This window comes from Odontesthes bonariensis, chromosome 7 (genome assembly GCF_027942865.1).
Source record: "Odontesthes bonariensis isolate fOdoBon6 chromosome 7, fOdoBon6.hap1, whole genome shotgun sequence".
Classification (NCBI taxonomy): Eukaryota; Metazoa; Chordata; class Actinopteri; order Atheriniformes; family Atherinopsidae; genus Odontesthes; species Odontesthes bonariensis.
In genome coordinates, this window is record NC_134512.1 from 32,590,743 (window position 1) to 32,602,526 (window position 11,784).

Here is an 11,784-nt window from a genome sequence, read left to right on the forward strand (position 1 = left end):
AGTAGTTGGACAATGAGAAATGAGTAAAGTTTTATGAACACATTAACAAATGCCACAACATATTTTAATGTTAAATTAGCTAAACCGTATCAGACCTTTTTGTTAAAGTACAATTTAAAGGCCTGCACTGAGAAGTCACTGATGTATTAGTTTATTGTGATATGATGGTGAAATAAGCCATTTATGGCTATGACAAGGTGTCATTTAAAGCCTTAACACCCTTCAAAACCCAACATCAGATCTGAGAAATATTTACCTTTAACAAACCAACAGGAAACCAGAAATCTTAATGTTAAAATGTCAAATTTGATCCAATGAAAAAGCCTTATTCATGTATTTAAACATATTTATTTGATAAAACCACTACTACTATGAGCTGCGTCCACCATCAACATTTAATTTCCCTCTGGGATAAATAAAGTATTTTTGAATTTAATTTAATTGAATTGGTGTATATTCTCATATTTTTAAAAACAATGTCCAAACTAATCATTTGTTTTGTGAGCTTGTTGATTCATGCAAATGATTCGACCTTAAAATTCTGATTAAAAGAGGGTTCAGCATCAGTTAAGATCATTTTGTCCTGATGCTTTTATCATCCTGTCATATTTCACTCAGAAACGTTGCACATTTTTACAAGTTGTGTCAACCTTTGCCGATATTTAGTATTATTCTTCCCATTATAAAGCCAAGCATTACACCAAGTTTTCAACCTATCCATCTTCATCTGTCACTTCATGAAGTTAAAACTTAAATCACTGTTTGGGAGATAAATCCAAATGAGTCTTTGCCTCTTAGAAATATTCCAGACAGGTCACATCGTGCAGCTTTTTTTTTTTTGCTGTTGAATCTATCCACTTTTAACCCTTTAAGCATGGTTACTTGGTTACTTTACATGAAAGTAAACGCTCTTTGTGACATTGAAATGTGGAAAATACTTTTATGCGGTCCTTTTATGAGAGAACGGATGGAGTAACTGTGCACGTCACACTCTGACCAGGTACCTGAGCCAAGTCATGAAGCTGAACTTCACCAGGGAGTCCCACCTGCGCCGCTTCAACCGCCTGCTCGCCCACAACCTGCCACAGGAGATGGAAACACTCAAGTATGTCCCCCCTTCCTCTAATACAGAACACACACACATATGCATGTGCATGTACCTCACGTGGCATTATGTAACACACTGTGTAGCACGTATAAGTACTGGAATGTTGTTTTCTGAGTTAACGTCCGTCCCAAGAGCGCAACCACAGCTTCAGAGACATTTCAGACTATAGTGCTATAGTGTTGAGTCAGTAAAAAATCCGACACAGGCTCTTTGTTAGCATTTGGCTCATGAATTGTGGCCTTTTAATCCTTCTTTACCCAGAATTCAACCAGTCAGAGTCACATCAGAACTCTGAATCAGCACTTAATTCATGACAATTAATCTAAACAGCACTTGGTGGAAGTTTGGCTTTGAGTCCATAACAAAATGAATGATATCGTGCCAGTTTACATTGTTCTACCAAAATAAGTCTGCTGGCTTTAAAGCAAGACTTTAGAAGTTTGTGAACCTCAAAGCTACGTGCTTCGGACTCCTTTTGAAGAACATTTATATTCCCTGAGATACCGTAGTTCATGACTTTGGTTCCCAGCAACGCTCAGAGGACAGGAAGGAGGGAACAACAAGCACCGTAACACCAGGCCAGGGATACCTGCTGAGAGAGAGAAACACAAGTTAATGAAGACAATAATGTCATGTGTTCATGGAGAGTAAAGAGAGCAGAGGGAGGAGAGGTGCATCATGGGAACTTCCCCAGCAGTTTAGGCCTATAGCAGCACAACTGAGCCATCCCTAACTATAAGCTTTATCAAAAAGGAAAGTTTAAGCCTGATCTTAAAGGTAGAGAGGGCATCTGCTTCCTGAAGCCAAACTGGCAGCTGTTTCCACAGAGAGGGGCCTGATAACTGAAGGCTCTGCCTCCCAAACTGGCAGCTGGTTCCACAGAGAGGGGCCTGATAACTGAAGGCTCTGCCTCCCAAACTGGCAGCTGGTTCCACAGAGAGGGGCCTGATAACCGAAGGCTCTGCCTCTCAAACTGGCAGCTGGTTCCACAGAGAGGGGTCTGATAACTGAAGGCTCTGCCTCCCAAACTGGCAGCTGGTTCCACAGAGAGGGGCCTGATAACTGAAGGCTCTGCCTCCCAAACTGGCAGCTGGTTCCACAGAGAGGAGCCTGATAACTGAAGGCTCTGCCTCCCAAACTGGCAGCTGGTTCCACAGAGAGGAGCCTGATAACTGAAGGCTCTGCCTCCCAAACTGGCAGCTGGTTTCACAGAGAGGGGCCTGATAACTGAAGGCTCTGCCTCTCAAACTGGCAGCTGGTTCCACAGAGAGGAGCCTGATAACTGAAGGCTCTGCCTCTCAAACTGGCAGCTGGTTCCACAGAGAGGGGCCTGATAACTGAAGGCTCCGCCTCCCAAACTGGCAGCTGGTTCCACAGAGAGGGGCCTGATAACTGAAGGCTCCGCCTCCCAAACTGGCAGCTGGTTCCACAGAGAGGGGCCTGATAACTGAAGGCTCCGCCTCCCAAACTGGCAGCTGGTTCCACAGAGAGGGGCCTGATAACTAAAGGCTCTGTTGGGAAAATATCCAGCTGTGAGATCTTTAAGATATGATGGGGCTCGGCCATTAAGAGCTTTATATGTGTAATTCTCTTCTGAATCTAACAGCTAAAAGTGAATAAATACGATCTCTCCTGAGTTTTTTTATGGAAAGTCCAATAATAAAGAATTACAGAAGTCCAGTCTTGAAGTAACAAATGCCTGGAGCAGTTTTTCTGCATCACTCTGAGACAGGATGTTCCTGATTTAGGTGCTACAGCAAAGTTTCGTATGTGTGTCAAAGGACAGATTCTGGTCAAAAATAACTCCAAGGTTCCTCCCTGTAGCACTTAGAAGAGCGCTCACATGATGATTTGTTTTCATGGCAGTGATGTAACATCCCACAAAGAGCAGTTTTACTGTAACGTCCACATTGCCATGTGTCCTAAACGCACTTCTTAGGTGCTGACTTTCTGATGTGTTTGTGTGTGGGCAGGTCGCTGCTGGAGTCCACCCGTTCTCCTGTGGTTTTCTGCCACAACGACTGTCAAGAAGGTAACACAAACCAACACAAACCAACACAAACGTTACTTATTTGCTTGTGTCTGTTACAGAGGAACTAACTTCTGTTTGTGTGCTGCTTTTAGGGAACATCCTGCTGCTGAAGGGCTCAGACCAACAGAAGCTGATGCTTATTGACTTTGAATACAGCAGCTACAACTACAGGTACCTTAGCAACAACTGGAGCGCAGTGTTGTATAAAGTACTGAAATCTCACACTCAAGTAAAAGTATAGGTTCCCCTCCAAAATATGACTTTGGTAAAAGTCACTGACTGAAATGTTACTTGAGTTAAAGTCTTAAAGTATCCGAAACGTCTTGTACTTAAGTATGAGAATTACTGTAAAAATAGATGTACTTAAGTAATGTAATGAAAAGTATAAGTTAAAAGTAAACAAGGCAAATGCAGTTTGAATGACATTTTTTATATTTTGGTAAACTTTGAAGGTCAAATACACTTAAAATCTACACACAACCAAGTGCAGGCAAAGTTTAGACCAGGTTTAGACAGAAAATACAAACTTTGTGAACCTTTTAAGTTTTTCTTCTTCAAGTAAGGTCAGTGCTGAAAATGAGGCGTACATTACACCATTAAGAAAAAAATGAAACAAAAGAGGCTGCTACTGTTATTGCCATCATTATAAACAAAGGTTTATACAAAAAAGAAAACAAAAGAAAACAATAGGAGAAAACTGAAGCTTATCTGGCATCTGAAGAGGGAGTCCAGTTTGAACCCCTTTTGTAATCTTTCTAAAAAATAGATAAAATAACTCAGTACAGAAAATGCGGCCAACATCACCAAGAAAAAAAGCTGTTAGGATTACTGTACTTCACAAGCTATAGGAGGTGCACACACAAGCGGTCATTATACAAAAGAAAACAAGAATTGGGAGGGAACTGCAGCTTATCTGGCATCTGAAGAGGAAGAGCTTTTTTGTAAAACCACCTTAAAACCTAAAAAAGGGGAGTTTCTGTAAGATAGAATTTCCACGTCTTTTTAAACTCGAGGAAAGTACAAAGTATTCCAAAATATACTTAAGTACAGGAATGAAGTATTTTTACTTCGTTACTATACAACACTGCTGGAGCGTAGCTTTAAGTGCTGATGCTTTACCTGCTGATGCTTTACCTGCTTTTAAACCAAATACCTAAAGACATTTTGTTGGGTAAAGTGCCCGCCTCCAAACAGCTCGTTTTGTTGGGCTGACCTTTTCATGATGTACGGAAGTGAAACCTGAAGACAAAGGGAAGGAATTGGCCGCTTTCGTCCTTGAGCTCCTGCCAAAGTCATGTTTTTTTTACAGAAAACTCCGTGCGTGCTCTTGTAACCGTGGCTCGTCAGATATTTTGTAGAAAGGCAGGTGTTTCCCTGTTTGCAACTATAAATAAGTTTGACCTGCCACACAGTTATCGACCACGGAGGCCTGATGCTTCAATGTTTAACACGACCAAAAACCATAGTCCAATCACACAACCCCACCGAGCTCATTAGCCCGCATGTGCAGCCTTTAAAGTTAAAGGCAGAAAAATACTTTTTGTTACAGCAACATGTAGATACTTACAAAGTAAGGCTGGCATTGTTTTTTATCTTGTTAGTCTTTCTTTGTGTTCATTATGACAACATGTAGATACTTGTGACTCTTACTGTAGTTAAATCTACTTAAGGTTCAGGTTGATGTTGAATTAGATCACCAACTTCTTCTCCTTATAGCTTGCTTTGCAGCTTCATATCTGTGTTTTTTTCCATAAATGCGCTCATTGACAGATTAACGACTATCGTTACACTGGAAAAAATCAAAGTCTTACCAAGTATATTTGTCTCATTTCTAGTCAAAATATCTCATTACACTTAATACACACAACTGACTAACAAGTACTATTTCAGGCAGATATAGGGACTTGTTTGAAGACAATACATCTGGAATATCTTGTTTAATGAAAAAGTCTTGAAAACAAATTGTTTTGAGGCGGATTTCATATGAAACAAGCTTTTTTTGACATTTGAAGAGGTTTTTAAGCTAATTTCAAGGTCACTTTTATCTCAAAAGTCCTAAATATCACATCTTATTTCAAGAAATCTTGACAAGCCGATTTTCACTAGTTCCAATGGCAGATTTTTTTGCTTATTTCAAGCAAAAACGTCTCGTATTTGTTGTTTTTTTACTTATTTTTGGAGGGGCATTTTTTCCAGTGTAACTGTTTTTGAAGTGTGACTGAGCTGCACAGAAGAACCAACTTTCTCTCTGTGTGATCATTGAGGACGTAAACACAGCTGTGCTCGATCATCCTTGTTATGGTTCCAAAAATCAGTCGCTGCTGATTAATGTGGATAAAAAACTAGAGAATAAAAGCATCTTTATCAGCAATTTAGCAATGTGTGAACACAGAAAGTAGGAGATGTGGAGGTGACATGAGGCATTAAGTCAAATGCTTCGTTTTATCAAATACTCTTATGATTATAACAGAAAATGCCATTATATATGCACAGATATATATTAATTATCTTTCTCTGTTCATTCTTGTAATGTTATAGTATAAGCCTACCAATGATTTAAGCTTTCACACAACCATTATAAGGAACTTTATTGTAAATGAATACAGGAACAAGAAAAGAAGTGACGTTCAAAGTTACAATAAGAAATAAAGAAAGGAATCAAAAGTAACTTTACGAGTTAATTTGAACTTTGAAGGAAGTAACAAGGTGCATAAAAGGCGGCTTTGGACAAAGATGAGTGAAAATTTAAGGGAAAATAGGGGCGTTGGGGAAAGAAAAGAGATACTATGAAGAAAAAAATGGAAAATATTAAATCCATCCAATTCTGTTATGAAAAAAAGAAAAATAATCCAAATTATGTGGAAGTTTATTCTCTCGTTCTGGGTGTTTTATTTATTTATCCAGCACAACAAATATTAAAAATCTAATCCCTAAATTATGGGGCACACATTAGAGTAAAACCACATGAAATGATACAAGAAACTGTGTAAAGAGCCACGGATTATTTATTTATTTATTTACCTGGGAGAGCGCACATTTATGAAAATCAGTTAAAAAATACATAATGAAAATGCACCAGATTATAATTACATCTGTAGTCCTGAGGCAGGAAAGGAGATATAAGAAAAACACAACGAGAAACCACATAGATTTCACACAATTTACAAATCATCTTGTTTATTTGATAATGAACCCTTTAAAAATGAACCCCCCCCCCCCAGATAGTTGCAGGTCACTGCAGAAAAGTACACAAATTAAAATAAAATCATAAAATCATAATCACTGAGGACATAGTGCATAATTGTCCTTTTAATAAGCGTAAAGCCATGAAAACGGGATAAACCGAGCTGCTTTTAGTCTATTAAACTTGATGGCAGGATATGTTTTTTGTGGAGTGCATTTATTGATTTAACACATGGAGTTTTGTAGCAACAAAGCAAATGTACCTTTCAGGGACCCTTCCTGCTGCTTGATTTCTCTGCGTGTGCTGTTGCATCACCATGACTCGTCCTCCTTCCAGTAATTCTCCTCCCATCTAACCTTTAGCCAACGGAACGGACCGTTGGTAATCTGCAGGAGAATAATAATCTGAGTGAACCGAAAGCAGAGAGAAATCAAAATCAGTGGGATCAGGGGAATAGAAAGAGCTTTTTCAATCAATATTTACTGACCCTGGCTGCCATAATTCAACCTCGTAAAATGTTCACTGCAGCTGTTATGTAACCACAGTTTGGAGGGCGAGTGAGGGCGCCCAGCGTGGAGGTAATGGAAGGAGCCCTGGGTGGGATTTATGGAGGTGATGGTGCACCACCAGAGATATACTGACGCAGAAAGAGGCGGTGTGACGCGCTCATGTATCTACAGGAGTGCTTTTAATGTGTGCGTGTGTGTGTGTGTGTGTGAATTCCTGAGCGGCTCATTTCTGGGAAGCAGCGTAGCTCACAATGAGCTCCCAGCTCCCCTTCAGAGCGGCCTCTTTAAGTCTCTCCAAATGTTGCATTGCGAACACGTGACTCCGCGGTGGACAAATGATCATACATACAAAATCATGCTGCGTAGTGTATGTACAGGAAGAACACGCCCCCTCCTGCACGTGTCCAACACATGCTGTGGGCGTTAGTTGTTTTTTTGTCTTCATTGGCTACCGGAGGAAACGCGAGGGGGTGGAAACTGGAAAGGCCCATTTTGTAGCCTCCTCAGAGCAGGGGGAGGTTTCATATTGAAAACAGTCCCATGCTCCTGATAACAGTGTGGGAAACAGCATCCAAGTGCTACTTTTAAGGGCATGACCTCATGTAGCCACAGTCTACTGGAGGAGAATTAAATGAAACGACATTTATCTCATCTGTAACTTAAATTGTCTTAATGCCCACTGTCAGAGCAGTGCGTTTTAACTAATAACTTAATAATTAACTTTACATGTTGTTGTTTCAGCTAATCTGCTTTGCGTACGCGGTGCACGTCGTTGCGTAACACGTCACAAACAGAAGCAAACACCCTCCGCTCGTCTGAAGCTGCAGGGCAGCGGTCATTTCCCTCGTGTTTTTTGGACATCAGGTGGTTTAGGATCAAAGCGGGGTCAGCTGCGTTTCCGCCATGCTTGAAAACACCGACCACACACGAAAGCTTCACATTCACACACTCGGTTTTGCTCCCTCTTAATGAAAGAAAAACTACATAACCATCAAAAACACGAGTATGTGAAAGAAATTTCAATAAATTGGAGGTAATAGAGATTTATAAAAATTTTTTTTTTAAATTGTCGTACATCCTCCAACATGTCCTTATGTGCATGTAAGTAATACTGTTGGTGTTTGCTTACTTCTGTTTATGATTTTTTTTAAATATTGCGCAATACTATTTTAATAGTCGGCCATTTTGTTTTTGCATAAACACACTTATAGTCACATAAACATGACAAATTAGGGAGCTTAAATCACATAAATGCATGAAATTAACACAGTTGAACTCTTAACTTTAGCTTTTAACAGAGAAATAAGGAAAGGAACCGTGTTTCTTTGCATTTTCTTGGGGCAATAATAATCAGAATCAATGTTTTCCCACAAAAAATGATGAACTTTCTATTAGCGTTACATCCCTAAACTGGATGGTAAAGCTGGTCGAGGTCGGTTTACGTCCACAAATTCTTTATAAGATGCAGCATAGTCTGAAAAGTGTACGAAATAGTACAGGACATTAAAGGGTTTTAAGGCACAAACTATGAGAAATCCAGCTAAATGTTTTTTTTAATTTTGTTTCTCTGTCCCTCTTCTTACCTTGCAGGGGATTCGATATCGGCAATCATTTCTGTGAGTGGATGTACGACTACAACAGTGATGAGTTTCCCTTCTTCAAAGTCAGTCCTCAGAACTACCCTTCAAAAGCCCAACAGGTATGTGTGACTGCTTTCTTCTTTAGTTAGCACTCTGATGTTTCTTTGTTTTTTCTCTGACGGATCACCAACTGCTGTGAAATGTTTATGCCCAGCTCCACTTCATTGAAAGCTACCTGAGCGAGTCCGATCGAGGGTTTTACAACCTGAGCCTTGAGGAGCAGATGAGGCTGAAGGAGGAGTTGTACGTGGAGGTCAACAGGTGAGTTCAGGTGTAGTGAGAGGCCTGGAACATATTTTGATAGTATTATGAGAAAGGTTTAAACATTATGTTTGTGTTTCTGAGCACAGGTTCGCCCTGGCATCTCACTTCTTTTGGGGCTTGTGGTCCATTATCCAGGCCCGACTGTCCACCATCGAGTTTGGATACCTGGTGAGCTTTTAATTTCTTTAGAATTAATATTAAAATGTCTTACTTATTGCAACATCCATATTCCATCCGCACACTCATAGCAAAGCAGATACATAAAGTCCACTTTTTGAAAAAAAATATCCACATTGATGAGATGAAGTGGAGTTAAACCCTTTTTTTTCTATTCATGAGTAGTCTTTCAGTTCATTTTAGTTTAATTTCCCAACCAAAGTCTGATCTTATTTTCCAGTGGCTATAAAATATTGTCAGGAAGTTTAATAACAATTAATAAAAAAAAATAGCCAAAAAGGGGACATACGAGAAAATGATTATTGAGCAGAAGCTGGATTTTTGTTTGGAAGAGGGGTGGCAATCTGAGAATTTTACATTTTCTCTGAAAGATTGGATATAATATCATTTTTAATTGGAATTCTGCTTATTTGCTCATGTACTTATGACACATTGTTTGATTGTGTTGTAGGAGTATGCCCAGGCCAGATTTGAGGCCTACTTCCGGCAGAAGAAGATCTGGGCCGCCTAACGGAGAAAGATGATCGGATGGTTTGTCAACACATTGAGCCACCATGTCAGGAGGTTGACATACAGGCTGAGAAAGATGCCACGATCTATGCTTTACTTACACTCCCTGCCTTGAGGAGATTTGCTGCCTACCCTGTTGGTGTTGACCAAAGCCGAAACCTAATCATATGGCTTGGTGCTTAAAGTACGCCCCCTCAATCCATCGCAGCTCTTGAGTTTACACTGCGCCACTACCTGAAGGCCAACAAAGAAAGAACGAGAAAAAACATCAACTTTTACTAACCTTCATTGCCGGTCAGAAGTACTCCCTGCTTCTGCCTTGTCGATATATCGCAAACAGGATGGTTTTGAGTAGGAGAACAGTGGATTTTTGGTTACTGCTAGGTCAGAGATGTTAACATTGCATCAATGTGTATGTATAGATCATTCCCTGATGGAAATGCTCTATGGGAAAGAACCAAAATACGAACTTTTCTAGGTAGCCAGTTTCTAACTATGTATATTATATATAGATTTCAATGTGCCAGCAGCCTAACCCTATCTGTTAATGATGGGCTGAGTAGGCTGGTGGAATCATGACTTGATCTACAGGTCTTGTTTTCAGTACACACTTGCTTTTTGGTTATTTTTTTTAATTTTTTTTTTTTAAATTGAAATGTTTGACGTTGTCATAGGGCCAGGGCTGATAAAGTTACTTTGTATTTTTTAAAGATGTGAATATTTGCCTGGGCGGCTCCACCAAATCAACATCAAAGACCTCAAACTTCAGGCAACTCCATCGTGATAATGCCTGATTGTTTGTGACGTCCTTACTAATACCCCAGTTTTTCTCGTCGTTTAAGAAGCTGAGGTGTGGAGACTTTTAAAGTATTGTTTTTGTTCACTGTGACAAGTAGGTCTACATCTTCACGTATGCGTCGTTTACATTATGTGATGGACGGGGCTGCTAAATACTGTTTGGGCAATCATACATTGAAGAAAGCTTCACACAGTGCATGTGACGTTGGTTCTTTCTTGTGAAAATGGATTCTTTGGTGACGGCTCACTGGTGTTTTAGCGCAAGTATCTGGTACCAAGTGGTTGCACTGAAAATCCAGAATATCGACCCAGGTGGTCTCATCATGCAGCACAGCTGATTTTTGCATAAATTACTATTAAGTAAGTTGTAAATCAACTGCTGTGCAGTTAATCTGCTACTACTTATTTCTAATTGCTCATTGAGATATGAGAATCTAAAATCTAGGCTCATATTATGACCACTGTGTGCTTCACATTTAACAAGGAAATGCAGTCGACAAACGTGTGTTTCAAGTTAACCTCAAAGGTTCTCGTTTCAAGTGTTGTCCAATGCAGAGGGACTATTTTTTAAATGAGACCTGATGAGTGTGAATACAAACTAACCCCATTACATCTTTATACACCAAACACTTAATGATGATATTATATATATCGTCAAAACTTTTCAGTTTGCCACTACAGCTTCTTCAGTTTGGAGTACAAACAGGCCAGGTATTATACTTGAAATTCATGGTAATTATTGAATTATTGTGTGGGTTATTCATTTTAGATAGAAGTTGACAAAAAGCAAGTAAATTTTTAGCCAGTGGCTTTTAATTTTTCTGTGTAGTATGACAGCTGTTATCATCTGTACACAAAGTTAAAATTAGTTCCAGAGATTGTTGCATAAATTTGATTTTAGAAAAACAAATGCCTTTGGTGAAAAGCATAGTCTCTCTTTTAAAAAAGAAAAGCCGAGACCAAACCAGTCTCTGTCCAGCTATTTGAAACTAATTTCAAAGCTAACTTTAGCTTGTGCTTCTTCATCTTAGAAATTGGATATGTAATTACACTTAAATAAGGGGGCAGCTAAAGCTAATCATAATAGCAATGCAAGCTAACTAGCCTAACATAGACGTCTAGCATGGATTTTTCCTTATTTACCTTTTCCCTATGGGGAATATTCCCTTAAGGGACTTTATTACAGGAATGTTGTCTGTATGAAACTTTATAACTCTTGTGCAAGCAGCTTTTAAGTATTGTATTGTATCATAACTATTCGAGCACACTTACAGTTGCTAATGTTAGCCTAACATTTAAAAAAAGCGCACAAACCTGAAAAAACTACTAAAAAAACTTGCTGTGATGGGTTATTCATAGGTTAATCTATGTAACCTGACTGATCAAGGGGGTTAGTTTGAATCGTTGCTTGCTTTGATGGTGATTTTTGGACACTGTCAGCTAAAGTAAGTTAATTATGTGAATTTGTCAATAAACAAGTAGCCTACGGTAAGCTAATATGCCATGACTTAACCTTTATTGTTGGGATGATGGCTTTTAGCAAAATTCGGATCAAAAGATAG

The 11,784-nt window shown here is 39.3% G+C and overlaps 1 protein-coding gene across 2 annotated transcripts in view; it reads left to right on the forward strand.

Moving 5' to 3' along the window:
- The window catches only part of chka (choline kinase alpha), a 29,140-nt gene extending 17,605 nt beyond the window's left edge, over window positions 1-11,535 (forward strand). For both annotated transcript variants that reach the window (XM_075470591.1, XM_075470592.1), the window contains 7 exons: window positions 1,001-1,105; window positions 3,082-3,140; window positions 3,233-3,311; window positions 8,424-8,532; window positions 8,628-8,734; window positions 8,824-8,905; window positions 9,366-11,535. In XM_075470591.1, the coding sequence (XP_075326706.1) occupies window positions 1,001-1,105; window positions 3,082-3,140; window positions 3,233-3,311; window positions 8,424-8,532; window positions 8,628-8,734; window positions 8,824-8,905; window positions 9,366-9,425 (601 nt within the window). In that variant the 3' untranslated portion in view covers window positions 9,426-11,535. The remainder of the gene's footprint in view (window positions 1-1,000; window positions 1,106-3,081; window positions 3,141-3,232; window positions 3,312-8,423; window positions 8,533-8,627; window positions 8,735-8,823; window positions 8,906-9,365) is intronic.
- Window positions 11,536-11,784: the final 249 nt, after the last annotated feature.